The sequence below is a fragment of the Apis florea genome, unplaced genomic scaffold, assembly GCF_048593485.1.
Source record: "Apis florea isolate Af1SG1 unplaced genomic scaffold, ASM4859348v1 contig_1615_pilon, whole genome shotgun sequence".
In the NCBI taxonomy this organism is placed as follows: domain Eukaryota; kingdom Metazoa; phylum Arthropoda; class Insecta; order Hymenoptera; family Apidae; genus Apis; species Apis florea.
In genome coordinates, this window is record NW_028256416.1 from 2,407,084 (window position 1) to 2,421,363 (window position 14,280).

The following is a 14,280-nucleotide window of genomic DNA, read 5'->3' on the forward strand; positions in this document are numbered from 1 at the left end:
CAATCGTTGTGCTTTTTTTAAAATAAAATATATGAATGAAAAATCTTACTCTGGATCCAATACATTTTTGCAATAGTAATTTTTTCTCCTTTCGGATGGCAACATAAGAAGATCATTTGCAATCTCTACGTAAGCTGCATCTATATCATAATAAATAAGATATTTATATATTCCATGTTGAAAAATTCTTCTTATAGTAACAATCTCTCGAAGATCGAAGATTTTTAGAATATCTTCATCTCTTTGTTTTATAACATTTTTACATTTATACACACATTTTTCATATTTTGAAAAAATATTTAATTATTAGAACAATTTATATAACAGAGAAAAAAGTAAAAAGTCATTCAATGCTAATGACTTAATTTACGATATCTATTGTAAATTGTACTAAATATACATACGCAATGTTTCTTCCACTGTCAAGAATACTATTGCGTGATAGCCATTCTTTGCACCTGTCTTACGCTATATAATCATCGCCGATCTATAATGCAAGCAATAATTACTATAAGCAAGAGAACAAAGCAATAAAACTCTTCCAGAAAATCTGTATCCTATAAAAGTTGTTTTTAAGAATAATTTTGAACATGATTTATTAAATTCCTCGCACGTGTAAAATATTCCATACCACGAGCAGTGTGTGCGAACATTCAGTTGTTTTCTAATACGATGTAATTATATGCTACTTTCTGGCAATTTCTCTATTTATCGTTCTTTCGACCCCGATTAAATTTCATTTTATTCGATTCACGAGGCAAACAATTTCTTCCAATAATGTCGAAACGAATGACACCGGAAACAGTGATTCGCATTGCTTGGCTCAGCGTAGTAATAACAGTCTGTTGGCCACTTCCTATGGGTAGCGGCAGGGGTCGAATACTTGGCTTTAAAATTTTACAGATCGTTAGCATTATCAGCGATTTCATGCTGCTCTTTCCCATGATATATTCGATCTATTTGCATTTCGACGATATCATCGTTTCTTCTCAATGCGTTTGCATGTCGATAGCTTTGACTCAGCTTATTATACAAACTTTTATATGCTTCGTCAATCACGATTCATTGCAAGTAAGTCCTTATTCTCTCAATATTAGTTTGATATAAGAATGATATATTTATTTTAACTGTGTACAAAATTGCAGCGTGTAATCGAAGAAATGATGACATGCGTCAAGGAAGCGAATCAACAGGAAACAGAAATTTTTTACAAGTACATCGAGAAATGCGGTAGATTTTGTGGAGGTTCCATAGCGTGGATGTACGCGACCGCGATATGTTTTTCGTTAGGACCTGTAGTCTTACCGATCACCTTTCCATTGAAAGCTGAATATCCATTTCGCGTTAATTACGTACCCGTGAACGTTATCGTGTATATGCATCAAGCTTTTCTCAGTTTTCAAGGTGCTGCGCATATATGCTTGAGCATGATGGGCGCGCTTTTACTATGGTTCGCAGCGGCGAGATTCGAATGTTTGGCCGTGGAATTGCAGAATTGCGCCAACATGCCTACGTTGATCGTCTGCGTTAAAAAACAACTGCGTTTAAGAAGGTAAATATAAATTTTGTTGAGCTGAAATTTTCATATTTCTAATAATAAATTTTTATCGTTTTCTCCTTTAGATACGCGGAACAAGTGATCGATAATTTTCGATTTATTGTACTTTACGCGATAGCAGTAAGTACGTTTGCTCTGACTCTATGTGGGATTATATTGATCATAGTAAGTAAAATTTATGATATTTCTCATATAAGCGGATAAAACCGAATTTTTGTTACATTTCTTATTTTAATGAAATATTAGAATAAGTGCAAAATAAACTTTTGAAATTTTTAAACTAATCGTACAATTACAAATTAAGCATTTTTCTTTTCAAATGTTGTTTAATTGTGATATTACAAAAAATATATATCTCAAAAGTGATAAAATATTTAATTTTCACTCGAAAATTGTTATTTTTGTGTTTTAAAACATTTTCTTATCGTGCATACTCGGTTTTATCTAACGTTTTACTAAAACAACATCGTATTAAAATTGATAATAATAAAATTTATACATAGAATGTACCAATACTTGTGAAAATGCAGTTCATAACCTTGTGTTTTACCGTGCTCACGGAAATTTATCTTTACGCGTGGCCAGCTGATTACATAAACGACATGGTAAATGAAATTCCATTATATGCGATTAATGAGTTGCATCATTTTCAAATTCAATCTTGTATTAATTCTTAGAGCATGAACATTTCACAAAGTGCATATAATTCTGTGTGGTACGAACAAACAATAGAATTGCAAAGAAATTTATTAAGCGTGATAACGTATCAAAAACCACTAATTCTCTCCATCAAATGTATATTATCAGAACTTTCTTTGCGTTATTATTGTTCGGTAAGTAAATTTTCGAATGTCAGTTGAAACGAATTAATCGAAAAATCTATAATCAACAAATTTATACCATTTCAGTACTTGTCTAATACTTTCTCCATCTTCACCGCTTTACGTGTCCTTATAGTGAAGAATTCATCATAAAATGAATATTAAATATCATTTTAAGATATTTATCTCTATATTCGTCCGTTTGAATTGCAAATTACTGAAATCATATTTATAAAACAATCATTTTGGTTTTTTCCCATATTTTTGTATCCTTTTAAAAATTTAATTGTTAAATAAACAATTTTTAAGATTTCTTACAAAAAAAAAATACAAGCAAATTTTTCAAAATTATAATATCGTATTAAAAATATTTATAATAATAAATAAAATTCAAAACGTGAAAATTATAATATTTTTCTTTTTTAATAAATAATTCTTCTGTTTAATGTATAAAAAATTCTTTTTATGAATGATTTTAATGGAGAATGGAAAAACAGTCAAATATTTTAATCGTATTTTAATCGAAGAAATCTTATTTTAAAATTTTAGCAAATACCCGATATCACTCAATGTATATTTTTTTTAAAAAACATATATACATATATATCAAGATTAAGAAACTTTAATAATATATAGATATGTAAATATACAATACAATGTTATTCTGTATATTGTAACGTTACTTGTAATTATTCGCAACTAGCAACCAGCTTTCCTTTCGATTGATGTTACTTTCACATCCCATCCTATAGATATTAACATATGAACCCTTCTGGAAACTATTAAGCACTATCTTTATTACTCGAGGTATAATGTAAGCACTATCTGTATCATTTAAAGTTTAACAGATTTGATCATAAGAATCATTTAAAATATTCAGTGCTATTACATTTATGTTTAATAAGAAATAGATTCCAAGGATTCACTAATTCACGTTCCACATGCAACCCTTCCCACAGCACGTAACCGCACGTAAGAAAATAATTGCACGCATAAACGGAAAGAGAAACTCGAAGTCTATTATTAGTGTTACAACAAACGCAATATTTTATTTCTTTGGCGTCGAGACGATCGTCGAAGAGCATCGTCATTATTTCGGCATACGATCGAATCATACGAGTTATTTCTCTTTTTTCAATTTTCATCAATCGAATCGAAGCAAACGGTTGCGAAGAAGAAAAAGATGTGGTGAACATCGGTTCTAAATTTACGTTACCATGTTTGGGAATGCAACGCCAGAAAAAGCGATCGCATTTACCCAATTTATCGTGAGTTTATCCTGCTGTTGGCCACTTCCATCGACAGCCACCAAACTTCAAACACGTTGTTTCAAAATCTTGAGATCTTTGTTATTTCTCAATTCACTCCTACTTTTCTTTCCTTTGTTGTACGCGGTATACGTGAATCGAAACGACAATACGATGTTCTGTAAAGCAATGTCTTTGTCACTAGCCGTTATACAAGTGCCCTTACATTCGTCTTTCTGTATTACTCAGTACGATCGATTTCAGGTAAGACATTCTTATCCTCCGTTAACACACCACAAATCTCGGTGATTGTAATAACGTGTTTCAGCGATTGATCAAAGAGATCAAGTTTTGTTGCGAGAATGCAAACTCGTACGAGAGACAAGTTTTTCAAGGATACGTGAAGAACTATGCCATTTTCTACGGAATTTCCGCAATTTGGTTTTATTGGTGCGCTCTTATTGTTGTTGTGGGGACACTGTTCATATCCGATCCGTTCCCAACTAACGCGGAATATCCATTTCCCGTTGACTTCGAGCCCGTGAAAAGCATAGTTTTCGTGCAACAAGCGCTCGTTGGTTTTCAATGCTCCGCGCATTTGTGCATCAATATATTTTGCGCGTTGCTCTTACTCTTCGCTGCTGCGCGCTTTGAAATTTTGATGAACGAACTCCGCGCTGTTGAAAATATCGAATCACTGATAAAATGCATAGAAAAATATTACGCCGTCAGAAGGTATGATTTTGTGATAAGAGAGAAAAAAAAAAAGGGAATCAAGTTGAGGTGAATCGGAAAAAGATGGAACATAAAATTTGAATTGTGTGTGAAGTTTCGACGAATATCGATAGTTTCAGTTTCTGAAACATAACATTATTCGTAAAAATTTACGAGTACTATCAATATTTTTTAAAAAAAGTATTCCAACTTTTTCGAAATTATATTATTATTATTTTATATATGTATCTGAAGCAAATTATACGATATTGTGTATTATTGTATTAGATACGCAGAAGAAGTGGTAAGCTCGGCTCGATATACAACTCTAATTACGTTATGCATCTGTGGCGTCGAAAGTGTGTTTGGTGGTATCATTTTTATCGGGGTGAGTATTTTACATCTTATACTTCTACACGAATTAAATTAAGAAGTTGCGATTAATATTGTTATAGCGGGAACCGTTTACCGTGAAATTTCAATTTCTTACCGTGTCTGCAACTACTCTATTAGCAGTATTTATGTGCGCGTGGCCAGCCGATTATTTAATGGATGTAGTACGTTTTGATCAACTTTTGTATCGACTGTTGCAAAAAAAAAAAAAATTAAACGTGTCTCTATTCTCAGAGTGAAAATACGATGCGAATGGTTTACGAATCGAAATGGTATAAGCGATCTTTGAAAGTACAAAAATTTGTATTGTTTATGACGGTTCCACAAACTCCAGTCATCTTAAGAATCAGATGCATCATTCCAGCTTTCTCGCTCAATTACTATTGCTCGGTACGTGGATAATAATATAAAATCATACTATATCGAAAAATAACATTTGATTTGATTAATATTTCAGTTCATCACGAACGTGCTTTCTATGTTTACCGCACTACGAGTCCTGATGTACAAAGATGAAAATTAAATATTTAAATAATATTAATTCTATAATAATGTAATAAATACGTTAATAAAATAAATACGTTGCGTTCAATCCAATAAGTAAAACTAATTCAAGGAAAGAGAAAATAATTTAATGGACAGGTAACGATATTTTATTATTTTCTCTCCATGTAATCAATATTGAATAAAAGTGAGCGACAAATTACAACTATTGTTATTTACTTTAAATTATGTATCGCTGTATCTGAGGTACTAACTTAATTAACAAGAAATGAAATATATTTCTACCTACACCGCTCGCTACAATAATCGGTGCTTATAACTAACTATCGCATATGCTCTAATTCCTATTCACGAAACGGAAACGAAGAGGTTTATTGGGTACATTCACCATCATAAATCTACTTTTGATATCAGCGTAATCGTATTCAATTCTGAATTGTCGTACAAGCTGCAAATATAACGAAGAGATTAGAAGATTACACGATCGAATAATGATTGATTAAATTCGTATACCTTCGCAGTCAGTAGCATCATTTTTGCTTCAGCCATATTTTTCCCTAAGCACGACCTTATACCGTAGCCGAAAGGTAAGTAGCTAAAGTGTACGTCCTCCTTTGAAGAATTGGACAACCATCTTTCAGGCCAGAACTTGAACGGATCTTCAAAGTTCTCCTCGCGTTGCGAGGTAATTTGATTTGCCATTATGACAAACGTCTGCAGAAATTTTATTTTTCAATAAGATGGTAATAATTTTTAATTCCATTTTATCTGTTACACGCTTACCCCTTTAGGTATTGTGTATCCATGAAGAGATATAGTTTTTGGTAAGAGTCTTGTGATGTACGGAATTGCGGGATGCAATCTTTGAATCAAACGATTCGTTTTATATTAATTGTACAATTCTTATATATATATATATACACACATTAAATTCATTGTTCTCAAAATTAATACCTTAATGTTTCCTGAATGCAGGCTTTCAAATATGGCATATTTTTCAACGACTTCTCTGTGAGAGAAGAGTTATCATTCGACAGAACGGATATGATTTCATCGTAAACCTTTCTTTGAGTCCGAGGATTCTTTGCCAAGTGATATAACAAAAACGCCTCTGAATTTACTGTCTGAAAATCACACGAACGTCATGCCAGAAAATTTGGTCGAAATATCAATATTTTATTTATTTATCTCTTACCGCTTGTATACCCAAAATGATCATATCCATCAGCATCGTACAGATATCATCCGGATGAATACCCTCGTTCACGAGTAATTTTTCCAAAACGGGTGAACGTTCGGTCATTGAACTTTCTTCGCTGTGAGATTTTCGAATTCGAAGTTTACACTGGGCTTGACGAACATATTTTCCTATGACACTGAAAGAAGACGGAATTACAAGAAAATTTCTTCGAGAAGTCCAAATCTTGGGAAAGAAATTTCCTGGATCAACTCACTTATCGAGCACGTCACAAGCCTCGAAAAGCTTTTTGGCGAATGGCGTCAAGAAGAATCGCCAAACTTGAAAGCCAGTTTCACAACGGCTCATGTACTTGTGAGCCGTCGTTAAGGCGTTTATAAGTTTCGATGCCTCGGACGATGAATTGTAACCTACCGGCTCCAGAAAGCCTAGACGTTTGTTGAACGTTAGATCGCAGAAACACTCCATGGCCCAACGAATCAAATCTTCGTAAAAGCTAACAGGCACCTGCTCGCGCAATTGATTTATTAACGAAATGATAGATGATTGATATCACTTGGAATTGAATAAGATTTAATAGACGAACTTCGTTTTGTCTATTGCGTATTTTGCATATCCTAGTGATAAGCTCGTCGCAGCACGTGTCGATTTTAGTAAAAAACGTCGAGGAAATTTGATTGAAGGTGTCTTCTACTTTGTCCCTGATCTCCAACCATTCTGTACCCTGCCTGAATATAATTCAATAAATTATATTTAAGTTTCGATTTCACGAACTTTGTATAACTTTATATAATTTTCCAGGTATTTACTAACATGGAGAACGGTCCTGCGAGACGATATTTACGATAGTTCAACCGATAATGTTGCAAAATATCGATCCCACTTCGTATAGGTGTATCACCTTCCTGTTTAAAGACCTCCGCTATGTGTTCGGGTCTACAGCAAGGAACAAGGATAATAGGCCAAGATGTAATTAGGCGAGATTATCGAAAATTATTACCTGGGAAAAGGTTACCTGTGAATCATGACAATATCTCCTGAAAGAGGTCCATTAATCCTCACGATGCAACCATATTCGTTGAACAAGTATTTTAAAGGTGTGATATTGCGATTCCACGTTAATCGTCCTGAAAATGGCTCAATTGAAATTTAATAATTTATCTTCATAAAAAAAACGAAACTATTTCAAAACTAAACAAACGAGTTTCACGTGATTCTTTTTTTTTTTTTTTTCTTTTCTGATTAATCAAAAATCGCGTAATTCGAAATCCGAAGAGCAAATGAAATTTTCTTCTTAACTTTTCTATCGATCATTCTTTATAGAAGATTTCTTTTTTTTTCTACTTTTCTTTTCTTAAAATCTTTACGAATATATATATATATATATTTTTTTTTTATTAGAAAAAAGACCGGGCTCTTCGCATTTCTACCTATCGATACTTCAACAGATCGTACCCTGGGTGAATCTGTTGATTAGCAGACTGGAAAGCAGTTGCGTACCGAGGAGCGGCACGTATTTCCAATATTTCTCCCAGATCTTAAGAATCGCCGGTCCAGGGATCTCGTCGAAGGGCAATGGCGTTTTGTCAAAGACCTGCGTATCGACCTTCATCGTGGATACCTCGAACGTGGTCGGTGACACCTCCGTTGTCGTTGTATGATCCAACAGAGGAATCGTGTCCGTGCGTAATGATTCGTCGACGGAAGCCGTTTGAGATTCCGTCATCGATGCGGCTAAAATTCGGGGAAAAAAAAGAAAGTTGAATAACCTAATAACAGTAGGCTGAAACATACTTACAAAGAATATCGGAACTTTGAAGGTTCAAGCATTTCTGTCCCTCGTTCGATCCTAGAGACTTCGATAACTTCATCACTGAGTATTGTCGAGAAATCGACATTAAACTTGGCAACAATCGTTGCATTTTAATCGGAGTTTATTAGCCACAACGTTGCGTTTTGTACAAGAAATAACAGTCTAGTTGCCCTGGTAACTGGTGGAAAAAAAATTAAATATCGCGTTTGCAAATGGCGACGGGATGCGCGATCGAGACGCGTGTCGATTTTCGAAGAGTGAACGGAAGAGTGAAGTTGTTTACGTATAAATTTTATTTAACATACGAATATATCGTTACAAATTACAAAACTAGATCGCGTCAAATATCGTCAATGTACATTTTCAAGGTTCACACATCAACCTCGATCTCGATGTCCTCTTCGTCCTCCGAGGCAGTCTTTTCACTCTTTGCGTTATCCTTCCCTAATTTCCTAGACGAATCCTTCTGAGAATCAAGATTCGACAAAGCTGCGCTTTCGCTCTCTTTCGTATGTCGCCATTTCATTCGACGGTTTTGAAACCATACTTTTACCTGTAGAGACGATACAACATCGTTCCAATTTCTTTCTGATTTCTTTTTTTTTCTTTTTTCTTTTGTGTTTTGTAATTTAAAATTATACTTGTGCATCCGTAAGGCCAAGAGTGGCGGCAAGTTGCCTTCTGTCCGGTTTCGTGATGTACTTTTGCAAGGAAAATCTCCTCTCCAATCCCTTTCGTTGCAAGGAACTGAACACAGCTCTCGACCACGACCTCTTTCTTCTGGTATTGGATTCTGATTGATTGGTGGGTGTCGAGGTAGTAGACGATATCGGAACTGTAAATGTTTGATAATTAAAAAGAAAAAAAAAACAAAGTAGAGAATCGAAACACTTTAGAAATTTCTAAGTAAACAGCGTAAGATAGATTTCATTCGGTGAAGCACAAGTTAGAGAATCTCTGGACGCAAGTGCAAGATTACAAATTAGAGGGAGACGTGACACGATGTAAACGATAGTTCTTAGCTGGATGGGTGTCTGTTTCAACAGATCCTATCCCGAACAAGAGGCCTCCAAGATTGGGTACTTCTGGCTGATTTACAACCCTACAGAAGTATACAACATGTGTACGAGTTTAAACAGTGCGGTTCTCTCTCCGGTTGGTACGGTCCTCGGCATGAATTGGACAGTGTGTAAGGTCATACTTATTTCTGGAACTTTATAATACCGTTTGAAATTGCAACATCTATTGATAAATTCTAGCGAATTCTTTATCGTTTATTATACTTTTGAATTAATTGACCGTGCTTTTCCTATCTAATAATTTTCTCGCGCGATCATCTCTCGATGATCTCTTTGATATCGTTATTTTTATTACGTATATAAACGGCTCGAAGAGGAACGAAGGAGATCTTTCGACTTTTTTCACTAACCAAGAAGGGGGTAAACCGCTGTTTACATCGTCTATAAACGAATGGTGGCACTTAAGATGTCGTTTAAACACGAACAGGAAACACGAGAATACACTGGCGCGTAAATATTTTGCCCTACTTGCCGTCGAGTATTCGGGAGACAAGACAGTGGTCCATATGGTCACATTTGTTAATGACGCAACCTTCGTGAGTCGAGGTTTTTAGACGATTTCCGCTAAAGGAATCAAAACGATCGCAAACGAGCAACTCTTGAGTTAATTATCGATTAACCAACGTTATAAAGCTCTATTAGTTTCTTCGAAATCATGCTCGAACATATATATATATATTGGGTAGAATATGATATACTTTTATTATCTTTTTCCAATTCTCACCTCTGGGGACAGGTCGAAGCGGAGCCGGCCGATAAATATTCGTATAATTTTCGATGTTTCCGTGGTTGGTGCTTCCGTAACTTGCGGAAATGGAAGTTTGAACGTAAGGAAACGAGGGACAAATTCGAAGAGCTTCGCATCTGACGCAACTTCCGGGACAAGGGCACCTCACCATCGAAAATTGTACTGGAAGTGGCCTGAGTATGTCTTTTGAAACACATATGTTTAATCAAAATTGTTGATCTCGTGACGATTACTTTTTTTTTTTTTTTTGAAATCAAATTGATTCGAAGATCGCGTTAAATAGAGACGGTATATTCTTACCTGTTTTCTTCGTGGAAATTTCATCCGACAATATCCGTTCCACTCCAAACTTCAATTGCTTCGAACAATTCGTACCATTCACAACACGAGTTTTCACTTCGTTCATTTTTCGCCTTTCAGTTGAGGGAAAAAAAAAAAAAAAAAAAAAATAATCGCTTAACGCAATATTTTAATTATCCTAAAATTTTCCGTAGCACACATTTAACCGTTTACAACATTTTCCAACAATGCTCCACTATTAAAAATCGTAACTAAAATAAATTACGCGCAACATTTGCGTACACTTGACCGAACATCACGGTTTGTGTCATGATTAAAAGTAGACGCGCCAGTGTCTTTTTTCGACAATAGTTCGATTCTTCTTCGGATCGCGGATAGACGATGCTAGAATCGACGTTAGATTACGATTACGACGATTAATAGTTAAAAATGTTAAACAATGACTTTCACGGAAGTGCATCGGAATGAATGAGTGAAGCAAGAGTTCCTGCCATGTTCAGCACGGAATTTGGTTTAAAAAAAATCACCGGAGCTCGGTGCAATTTCGTACGTGGGATTGGTCTACACGAGAGTTGTAGGCGTGGCTCTAAGAAGATTGGTTCTTGAAGGACGATGAATCTGGTGTCAGACTCGATGGAGCATTGGTCGGAAGAATTCCCGATTCGGTGCGTTTTTCCCGAATAAATATTTGCAAAACACGTTCGACGTGCGAAACGAGCGAATCGTAACGGAATTTGATGGATGGTTGGTTTAATTATCTGGAAAAAGTAATAAAAAGAAAATCGTTGAGAAAGCATTGCGACGCACAGCTGAGTTGACGTTTATAGTTTAATTTTATTTGGATATATTTTTTATTCTTTTTTTTATACAGATTACATTTTTTTTTCATAATCATTTTTTCATAGAAATTATATACTTTCTATATTTATCGCTATAATTAACTTACTACTACTAATCGTTAAATAAATACGCTTACGATCGTAGGGAATCGTAGGAACGAAAACGTAATCAGTCGTACGTTAACAGAGAAATAGGGAGGAGGAATAAAAGTTGGAAAAAAACAAAAATAGATGCTATTCGGGTTATACGTATCTGTGGAATAATAGCATAGAGACGTATGGCTGATGATATCTCTGGAAGCCATATGGTTATCTTTGCATGCAGACTTTCGGAGTATACAGTCACTTAGGTGTTTATTTGAAGAGCCATGTTTGAAGCAGCCTCTACCCACATGCTAAGAATATTCTTCGGGATATGTACACACCGTGATCCTCTATTCGATTTTATTAGGTTTTAGGATTTTCAAGAGTCCAGCGAATCATGATAAGCGAACCCCTAATTGAGTTCGATCACGACCGACTTTTATCGCCGATCTCTCATATTCTCGTGATCAATGCTCCGATACATCGATTTTCAAACGCGAAACGTACATTTTTCATCGTCTAAAATTTTCTAAGAAAAAATTCTGCCAAAGATCTAAACGTCTAAAGATAGGAGGGAAGGGGGAACATAAATCTTCCGTTTCAACTACACTTTCCGGATCCGTTAGACAGCTTTTTATGCATTTTTATACATTGCATAATATTTCGACAACAGGATCATCCCCCGATATAACTTTTCAATTTCTAAATTGTTCTCTAACGATTCGAAGGCAGGCACGTCTCTTTTAGGACGATTATACGCTTGCAAACCCTGCAAGTTCTGAAAAATTCCAGGATTTCAAGATTATCGACAAGATTGTTTCGATTTATCTTTCAATTTTATTTTTTTTTTTTTTAATCCATCGAGTAAATGAAATATTGTTCTGAAACTCACCGAGAGCACTATAACATTTCCATTGCCCGTATTTCCTTGACGAATTCCAGTTATTATGAGACAGAGAAGGTAGCCACCGAAAGCAAGGAAGGAAAGCGCCGTCACCGATAATTGAAATATCTTCGAAATTTTCGTATCCTTTCCTTTCTCCTCGTAATGATCCTCGTACCTTCTCATCGGTTTTCTGTTTGTTCTTTTTAGGGGTTGCGCGACAGGCAACGACGACGAAAATGTTCTGCTCGATATTTCTTCCGGTTGCTCGTCTTCCTCGACATCTGTACGCGATTCGATTCGATTCGTTTTTTTTTTTTTTTTAAATTCTCTCTCTCTCTCTCTCTCTCTCTTTAAATCGTATATTTTTCTAAAGCGTTAAAAAGTTTACCTTCTTCATCCCCGAGAGTGGACTTTATTTGGATCAACTCGCTCATCGGCAGTTCGCTCAAACAAAGTACTTCCTGCGTGTAAAAAGATGTTCGATTTGCCAATGTAATTTTCGAGCCGAGAAACACGAATAAAAGCGATACCGTTACGATATTCATTTTAAATCGTATTTTAACCGAAATTGTTATCGTTTCGACCGAATTTCGACTTCTCGACGACAATGCCCGATTTATACTAATCCAAGAAATATTGTCCTAAGAGTTGTCTCAAGAGATTTCTATTCTCGTGCTTGGTTGACAAAGCGAGAAGAATCTCGATCTTGATTACCAACGAGGAACAGGGACGTCGCGATTCAGCAAGGTGGAAACGAGTAATTAACATCCGTTATAACCGGGTCGAGTGTGATTCTTAGTGTTGGAAAAACTTCGGTCGCGTAACGATGAATTTTCCGTGCGTATTCCTTTACATCTCGACCATGGTGATCTTTGCGTCCAGTTCGCCTCAACAGGACGATGGTCGGTCGTGAAAATGAATTTTCGAATTTAAATTCAATATTCAACATCAACGAACGACAGTTTTCTAATATTCGTAAAATTTGTTGCAGGTGTACTCGACAAGATAAAAACGGGTTTCGAGTACGCGTCGAATTATCTGGAAACTGCAAAGGACATTGCCGACTTGGTAGCGAGTAGTTTGGGCAGTAAGCAAAAGGAGAAACGAGGTGAGGACGAAGATGCGAAGAATAAGGGAAGTTTTGGCCCTTCGACCGTCATGTCTGCTTTCTTTCGCCTCTTTGGATTGGATTCGCAGAAAGTTACAGCGATTGCTGTGAACAGTGTCATATTCCTCGCACAAATGGTACTTGTTTGTTATACCTATCTATATACGTCGTTGTCTTAATATCGAATAATTAAGAATATGATCGATGAGATGCAGATAAGCTCGTTGTTCAATTTGAAGCCGAAAGAGAATTCTGGTAGAAGTTTGGAAGATGAGAGTGACGCTTGGAATCCAGCGAGACTTATTACGGAGAGCAAGAACGAGAGAGTGAGTCCTAAAGCAAAGATCGAAAATTAGGAGATATCGGAAGGAATTTTCTTTGCAGATTCAAAATTTACTGGAACAAGCTCGAGACGAGAATCTAGCGAGTCGATTGATGGACAGGTTGGATGGCGACGATTCATCGTGCATCAGATTGCTCGTGTGCAAAATTTCACCTGTTATCAAGGCGGCGCAATATTCTTTAAAGAACAAAACTCAAGATAAATGGCATCGAATGACTTCTTGGTTACCGAGCAAAGACCAGTTCGAAGAAAACAGCGACGAATGCGAAAACACGCATACAGATTGCAGTTTATTTTTCTAGCGGTAGCTATTGAATCGGCCTGTAGTAGTTTATTTAACTTTATTTTGCTACGAACATGGTCCGGGAAGAAATGAGAATTGGCTCGAAGAATACTTTTTCGATTACTTTGCACAAAATTGAACGAACGCTTTGAATTTCATATATATATGTTTATATATATTATATATAAAAATCGATATGGAAGATATTACTTGTAATGAAAATTCTATGCATGAGTAACTGTGTATAATGGATATATTGCTACGAATGAAAGAATTGGTTTGCACAGCATATATATTTGCGTCCATACAAATATATACTATATTACAGAATATACAAGGTATACGAAAATTAATTTCTGCGA

At 35.5% G+C, this 14,280-nt stretch overlaps 6 protein-coding genes and 1 long non-coding RNA gene across 10 annotated transcripts; 3 read left to right on the plus strand and 4 right to left on the minus strand.

The window, feature by feature from the left end:
* The first annotated feature begins 1 nt into the window (after window position 1).
* LOC100871290 (uncharacterized) lies at window positions 2–2,836 on the plus strand. 2 transcript variants are annotated; one of them, XM_086905027.1, is made up of 7 exons: window positions 2–129; window positions 904–1,071; window positions 1,146–1,552; window positions 1,624–1,723; window positions 2,062–2,163; window positions 2,236–2,391; window positions 2,467–2,836. In XM_086905027.1, the coding sequence occupies exons 2-7, from the start codon at window positions 928–930 to the stop codon at window positions 2,530–2,532; spliced, it is 975 nt and encodes a 324-aa protein (XP_086761153.1). In that variant the 5' UTR covers window positions 2–129; window positions 904–927; the 3' UTR covers window positions 2,533–2,836. The 2 variants fall into 2 exon arrangements, with proteins under 2 accessions (XP_086761153.1, XP_012348118.2); XM_012492664.3 differs by lacking the exon at window positions 2–129 and having other exon boundaries at window positions 139–1,071.
* On the minus strand, window positions 1,392–3,198 carry LOC116415215 (uncharacterized). The gene is made up of 3 exons (XR_004225798.2): window positions 3,063–3,198; window positions 2,459–2,596; window positions 1,392–1,522 (listed from the first exon to the last, which is right to left on the minus strand). It is a non-coding gene; the product is annotated as an uncharacterized LOC116415215 (long non-coding RNA).
* Window positions 3,131–5,439, plus strand: LOC105736721 (uncharacterized). Of its 2 annotated transcripts, XM_012492655.3 has the most exons (6): window positions 3,377–3,890; window positions 3,955–4,361; window positions 4,629–4,728; window positions 4,796–4,897; window positions 4,968–5,123; window positions 5,191–5,439. In XM_012492655.3, the coding sequence occupies exons 1-6, from the start codon at window positions 3,597–3,599 to the stop codon at window positions 5,254–5,256; spliced, it is 1,125 nt and encodes a 374-aa protein (XP_012348109.1). In that variant the 5' UTR covers window positions 3,377–3,596; the 3' UTR covers window positions 5,257–5,439. The 2 variants fall into 2 exon arrangements, with proteins under 2 accessions (XP_086761161.1, XP_012348109.1); XM_086905035.1 differs by lacking the exon at window positions 4,796–4,897 and having other exon boundaries at window positions 3,131–3,890.
* A 61-nt stretch (window positions 5,440–5,500) lies between these two features.
* On the minus strand, window positions 5,501–8,410 carry LOC100871403 (putative cytochrome P450 12a5, mitochondrial). Its single transcript, XM_086905080.1, has 11 exons — window positions 8,234–8,410; window positions 7,891–8,169; window positions 7,451–7,562; window positions 7,249–7,371; window positions 7,022–7,163; window positions 6,692–6,942; window positions 6,433–6,613; window positions 6,192–6,361; window positions 6,021–6,099; window positions 5,751–5,951; window positions 5,501–5,685 (listed from the first exon to the last, which is right to left on the minus strand). Exons 1-11 carry the CDS (start codon window positions 8,355–8,357, stop codon window positions 5,575–5,577), a joined length of 1,773 nt encoding a protein of 590 aa, XP_086761206.1. The 5' UTR covers window positions 8,358–8,410; the 3' UTR covers window positions 5,501–5,574.
* Window positions 8,411–8,523: 113 nt separating this feature from the next.
* On the minus strand, window positions 8,524–10,897 carry LOC100871598 (H2.0-like homeobox protein). Its single transcript, XM_031919666.2, has 4 exons — window positions 10,376–10,897; window positions 10,052–10,258; window positions 8,890–9,083; window positions 8,524–8,801 (listed from the first exon to the last, which is right to left on the minus strand). The coding sequence occupies exons 1-4, from the start codon at window positions 10,479–10,481 to the stop codon at window positions 8,619–8,621; spliced, it is 690 nt and encodes a 229-aa protein (XP_031775526.2). The 5' UTR covers window positions 10,482–10,897; the 3' UTR covers window positions 8,524–8,618.
* Window positions 10,898–11,189: 292 nt separating this feature from the next.
* On the minus strand, window positions 11,190–12,996 carry LOC116415210 (uncharacterized). The gene is made up of 3 exons (XM_031919669.2): window positions 12,573–12,996; window positions 12,191–12,465; window positions 11,190–12,076 (listed from the first exon to the last, which is right to left on the minus strand). The coding sequence occupies exons 1-3, from the start codon at window positions 12,727–12,729 to the stop codon at window positions 11,933–11,935; spliced, it is 576 nt and encodes a 191-aa protein (XP_031775529.2). The 5' UTR covers window positions 12,730–12,996; the 3' UTR covers window positions 11,190–11,932.
* On the plus strand, window positions 11,919–14,248 carry LOC116415207 (uncharacterized). 2 transcript variants are annotated; one of them, XM_031919664.2, is made up of 4 exons: window positions 11,919–13,086; window positions 13,176–13,429; window positions 13,508–13,618; window positions 13,677–14,248. In XM_031919664.2, exons 1-4 carry the CDS (start codon window positions 13,011–13,013, stop codon window positions 13,935–13,937), a joined length of 702 nt encoding a protein of 233 aa, XP_031775524.1. In that variant the 5' UTR covers window positions 11,919–13,010; the 3' UTR covers window positions 13,938–14,248. The 2 variants fall into 2 exon arrangements, with proteins under 2 accessions (XP_031775524.1, XP_086761178.1); XM_086905052.1 differs by having other exon boundaries at window positions 12,831–13,086; window positions 13,487–13,618.
* Window positions 14,249–14,280: the final 32 nt, after the last annotated feature.

What these genes read in the sequence shown, in the direction of transcription:
- LOC100871290 (XM_012492664.3), top strand. Translation starts at nt 778, where the DNA reads ATGTCGAAACGAATGACACCGGAAACAGTGATTCGCATTGCTTGGCTC. An exon ending in CTGATTACATAAACGACATG is followed by an intron (nt 2,164 to 2,235) that starts GTAAATGAAATT and finishes ATTAATTCTTAG; the next exon opens with AGCATGAACATTTCACAAAG. An exon ending in CTTTGCGTTATTATTGTTCG is followed by an intron (nt 2,392 to 2,466) that starts GTAAGTAAATTT and finishes ATACCATTTCAG; the next exon opens with TACTTGTCTAATACTTTCTC.
- LOC105736721 (XM_012492655.3), top strand. Translation starts at nt 3,597, where the DNA reads ATGTTTGGGAATGCAACGCCAGAAAAAGCGATCGCATTTACCCAATTT. An exon ending in AAATATTACGCCGTCAGAAG is followed by an intron (nt 4,362 to 4,628) that starts GTATGATTTTGT and finishes TTATTGTATTAG; the next exon opens with ATACGCAGAAGAAGTGGTAA. An exon ending in GTGGTATCATTTTTATCGGG is followed by an intron (nt 4,729 to 4,795) that starts GTGAGTATTTTA and finishes ATATTGTTATAG; the next exon opens with CGGGAACCGTTTACCGTGAA.
- LOC100871403 (XM_086905080.1), bottom strand. Translation starts at nt 8,357, where the DNA reads ATGCAACGATTGTTGCCAAGTTTAATGTCGATTTCTCGACAATACTCA. An exon ending in TCAAAGTTCCGATATTCTTT is followed by an intron (nt 8,170 to 8,233) that starts GTAAGTATGTTT and finishes CCCGAATTTTAG; the next exon opens with CCGCATCGATGACGGAATCT. An exon ending in GCTTGTGACGTGCTCGATAA is followed by an intron (nt 6,614 to 6,691) that starts GTGAGTTGATCC and finishes GTCTTCTTTCAG; the next exon opens with TGTCATAGGAAAATATGTTC.
- LOC100871598 (XM_031919666.2), bottom strand. Translation starts at nt 10,481, where the DNA reads ATGAACGAAGTGAAAACTCGTGTTGTGAATGGTACGAATTGTTCGAAG. An exon ending in AATTTCCACGAAGAAAACAG is followed by an intron (nt 10,259 to 10,375) that starts GTAAGAATATAC and finishes GTGTTTCAAAAG; the next exon opens with ACATACTCAGGCCACTTCCA. An exon ending in TTGGCCTTACGGATGCACAA is followed by an intron (nt 8,802 to 8,889) that starts GTATAATTTTAA and finishes TCGTCTCTACAG; the next exon opens with GTAAAAGTATGGTTTCAAAA.
- LOC116415210 (XM_031919669.2), bottom strand. Translation starts at nt 12,729, where the DNA reads ATGAATATCGTAACGGTATCGCTTTTATTCGTGTTTCTCGGCTCGAAA. An exon ending in CACTCTCGGGGATGAAGAAG is followed by an intron (nt 12,466 to 12,572) that starts GTAAACTTTTTA and finishes AATCGCGTACAG; the next exon opens with ATGTCGAGGAAGACGAGCAA. An exon ending in GAAATGTTATAGTGCTCTCG is followed by an intron (nt 12,077 to 12,190) that starts GTGAGTTTCAGA and finishes GGAATTTTTCAG; the next exon opens with AACTTGCAGGGTTTGCAAGC.
- LOC116415207 (XM_086905052.1), top strand. Translation starts at nt 13,011, where the DNA reads ATGAATTTTCCGTGCGTATTCCTTTACATCTCGACCATGGTGATCTTT. An exon ending in TTCGCCTCAACAGGACGATG is followed by an intron (nt 13,087 to 13,175) that starts GTCGGTCGTGAA and finishes AATTTGTTGCAG; the next exon opens with GTGTACTCGACAAGATAAAA. An exon ending in CGGAGAGCAAGAACGAGAGA is followed by an intron (nt 13,619 to 13,676) that starts GTGAGTCCTAAA and finishes TTTTCTTTGCAG; the next exon opens with ATTCAAAATTTACTGGAACA.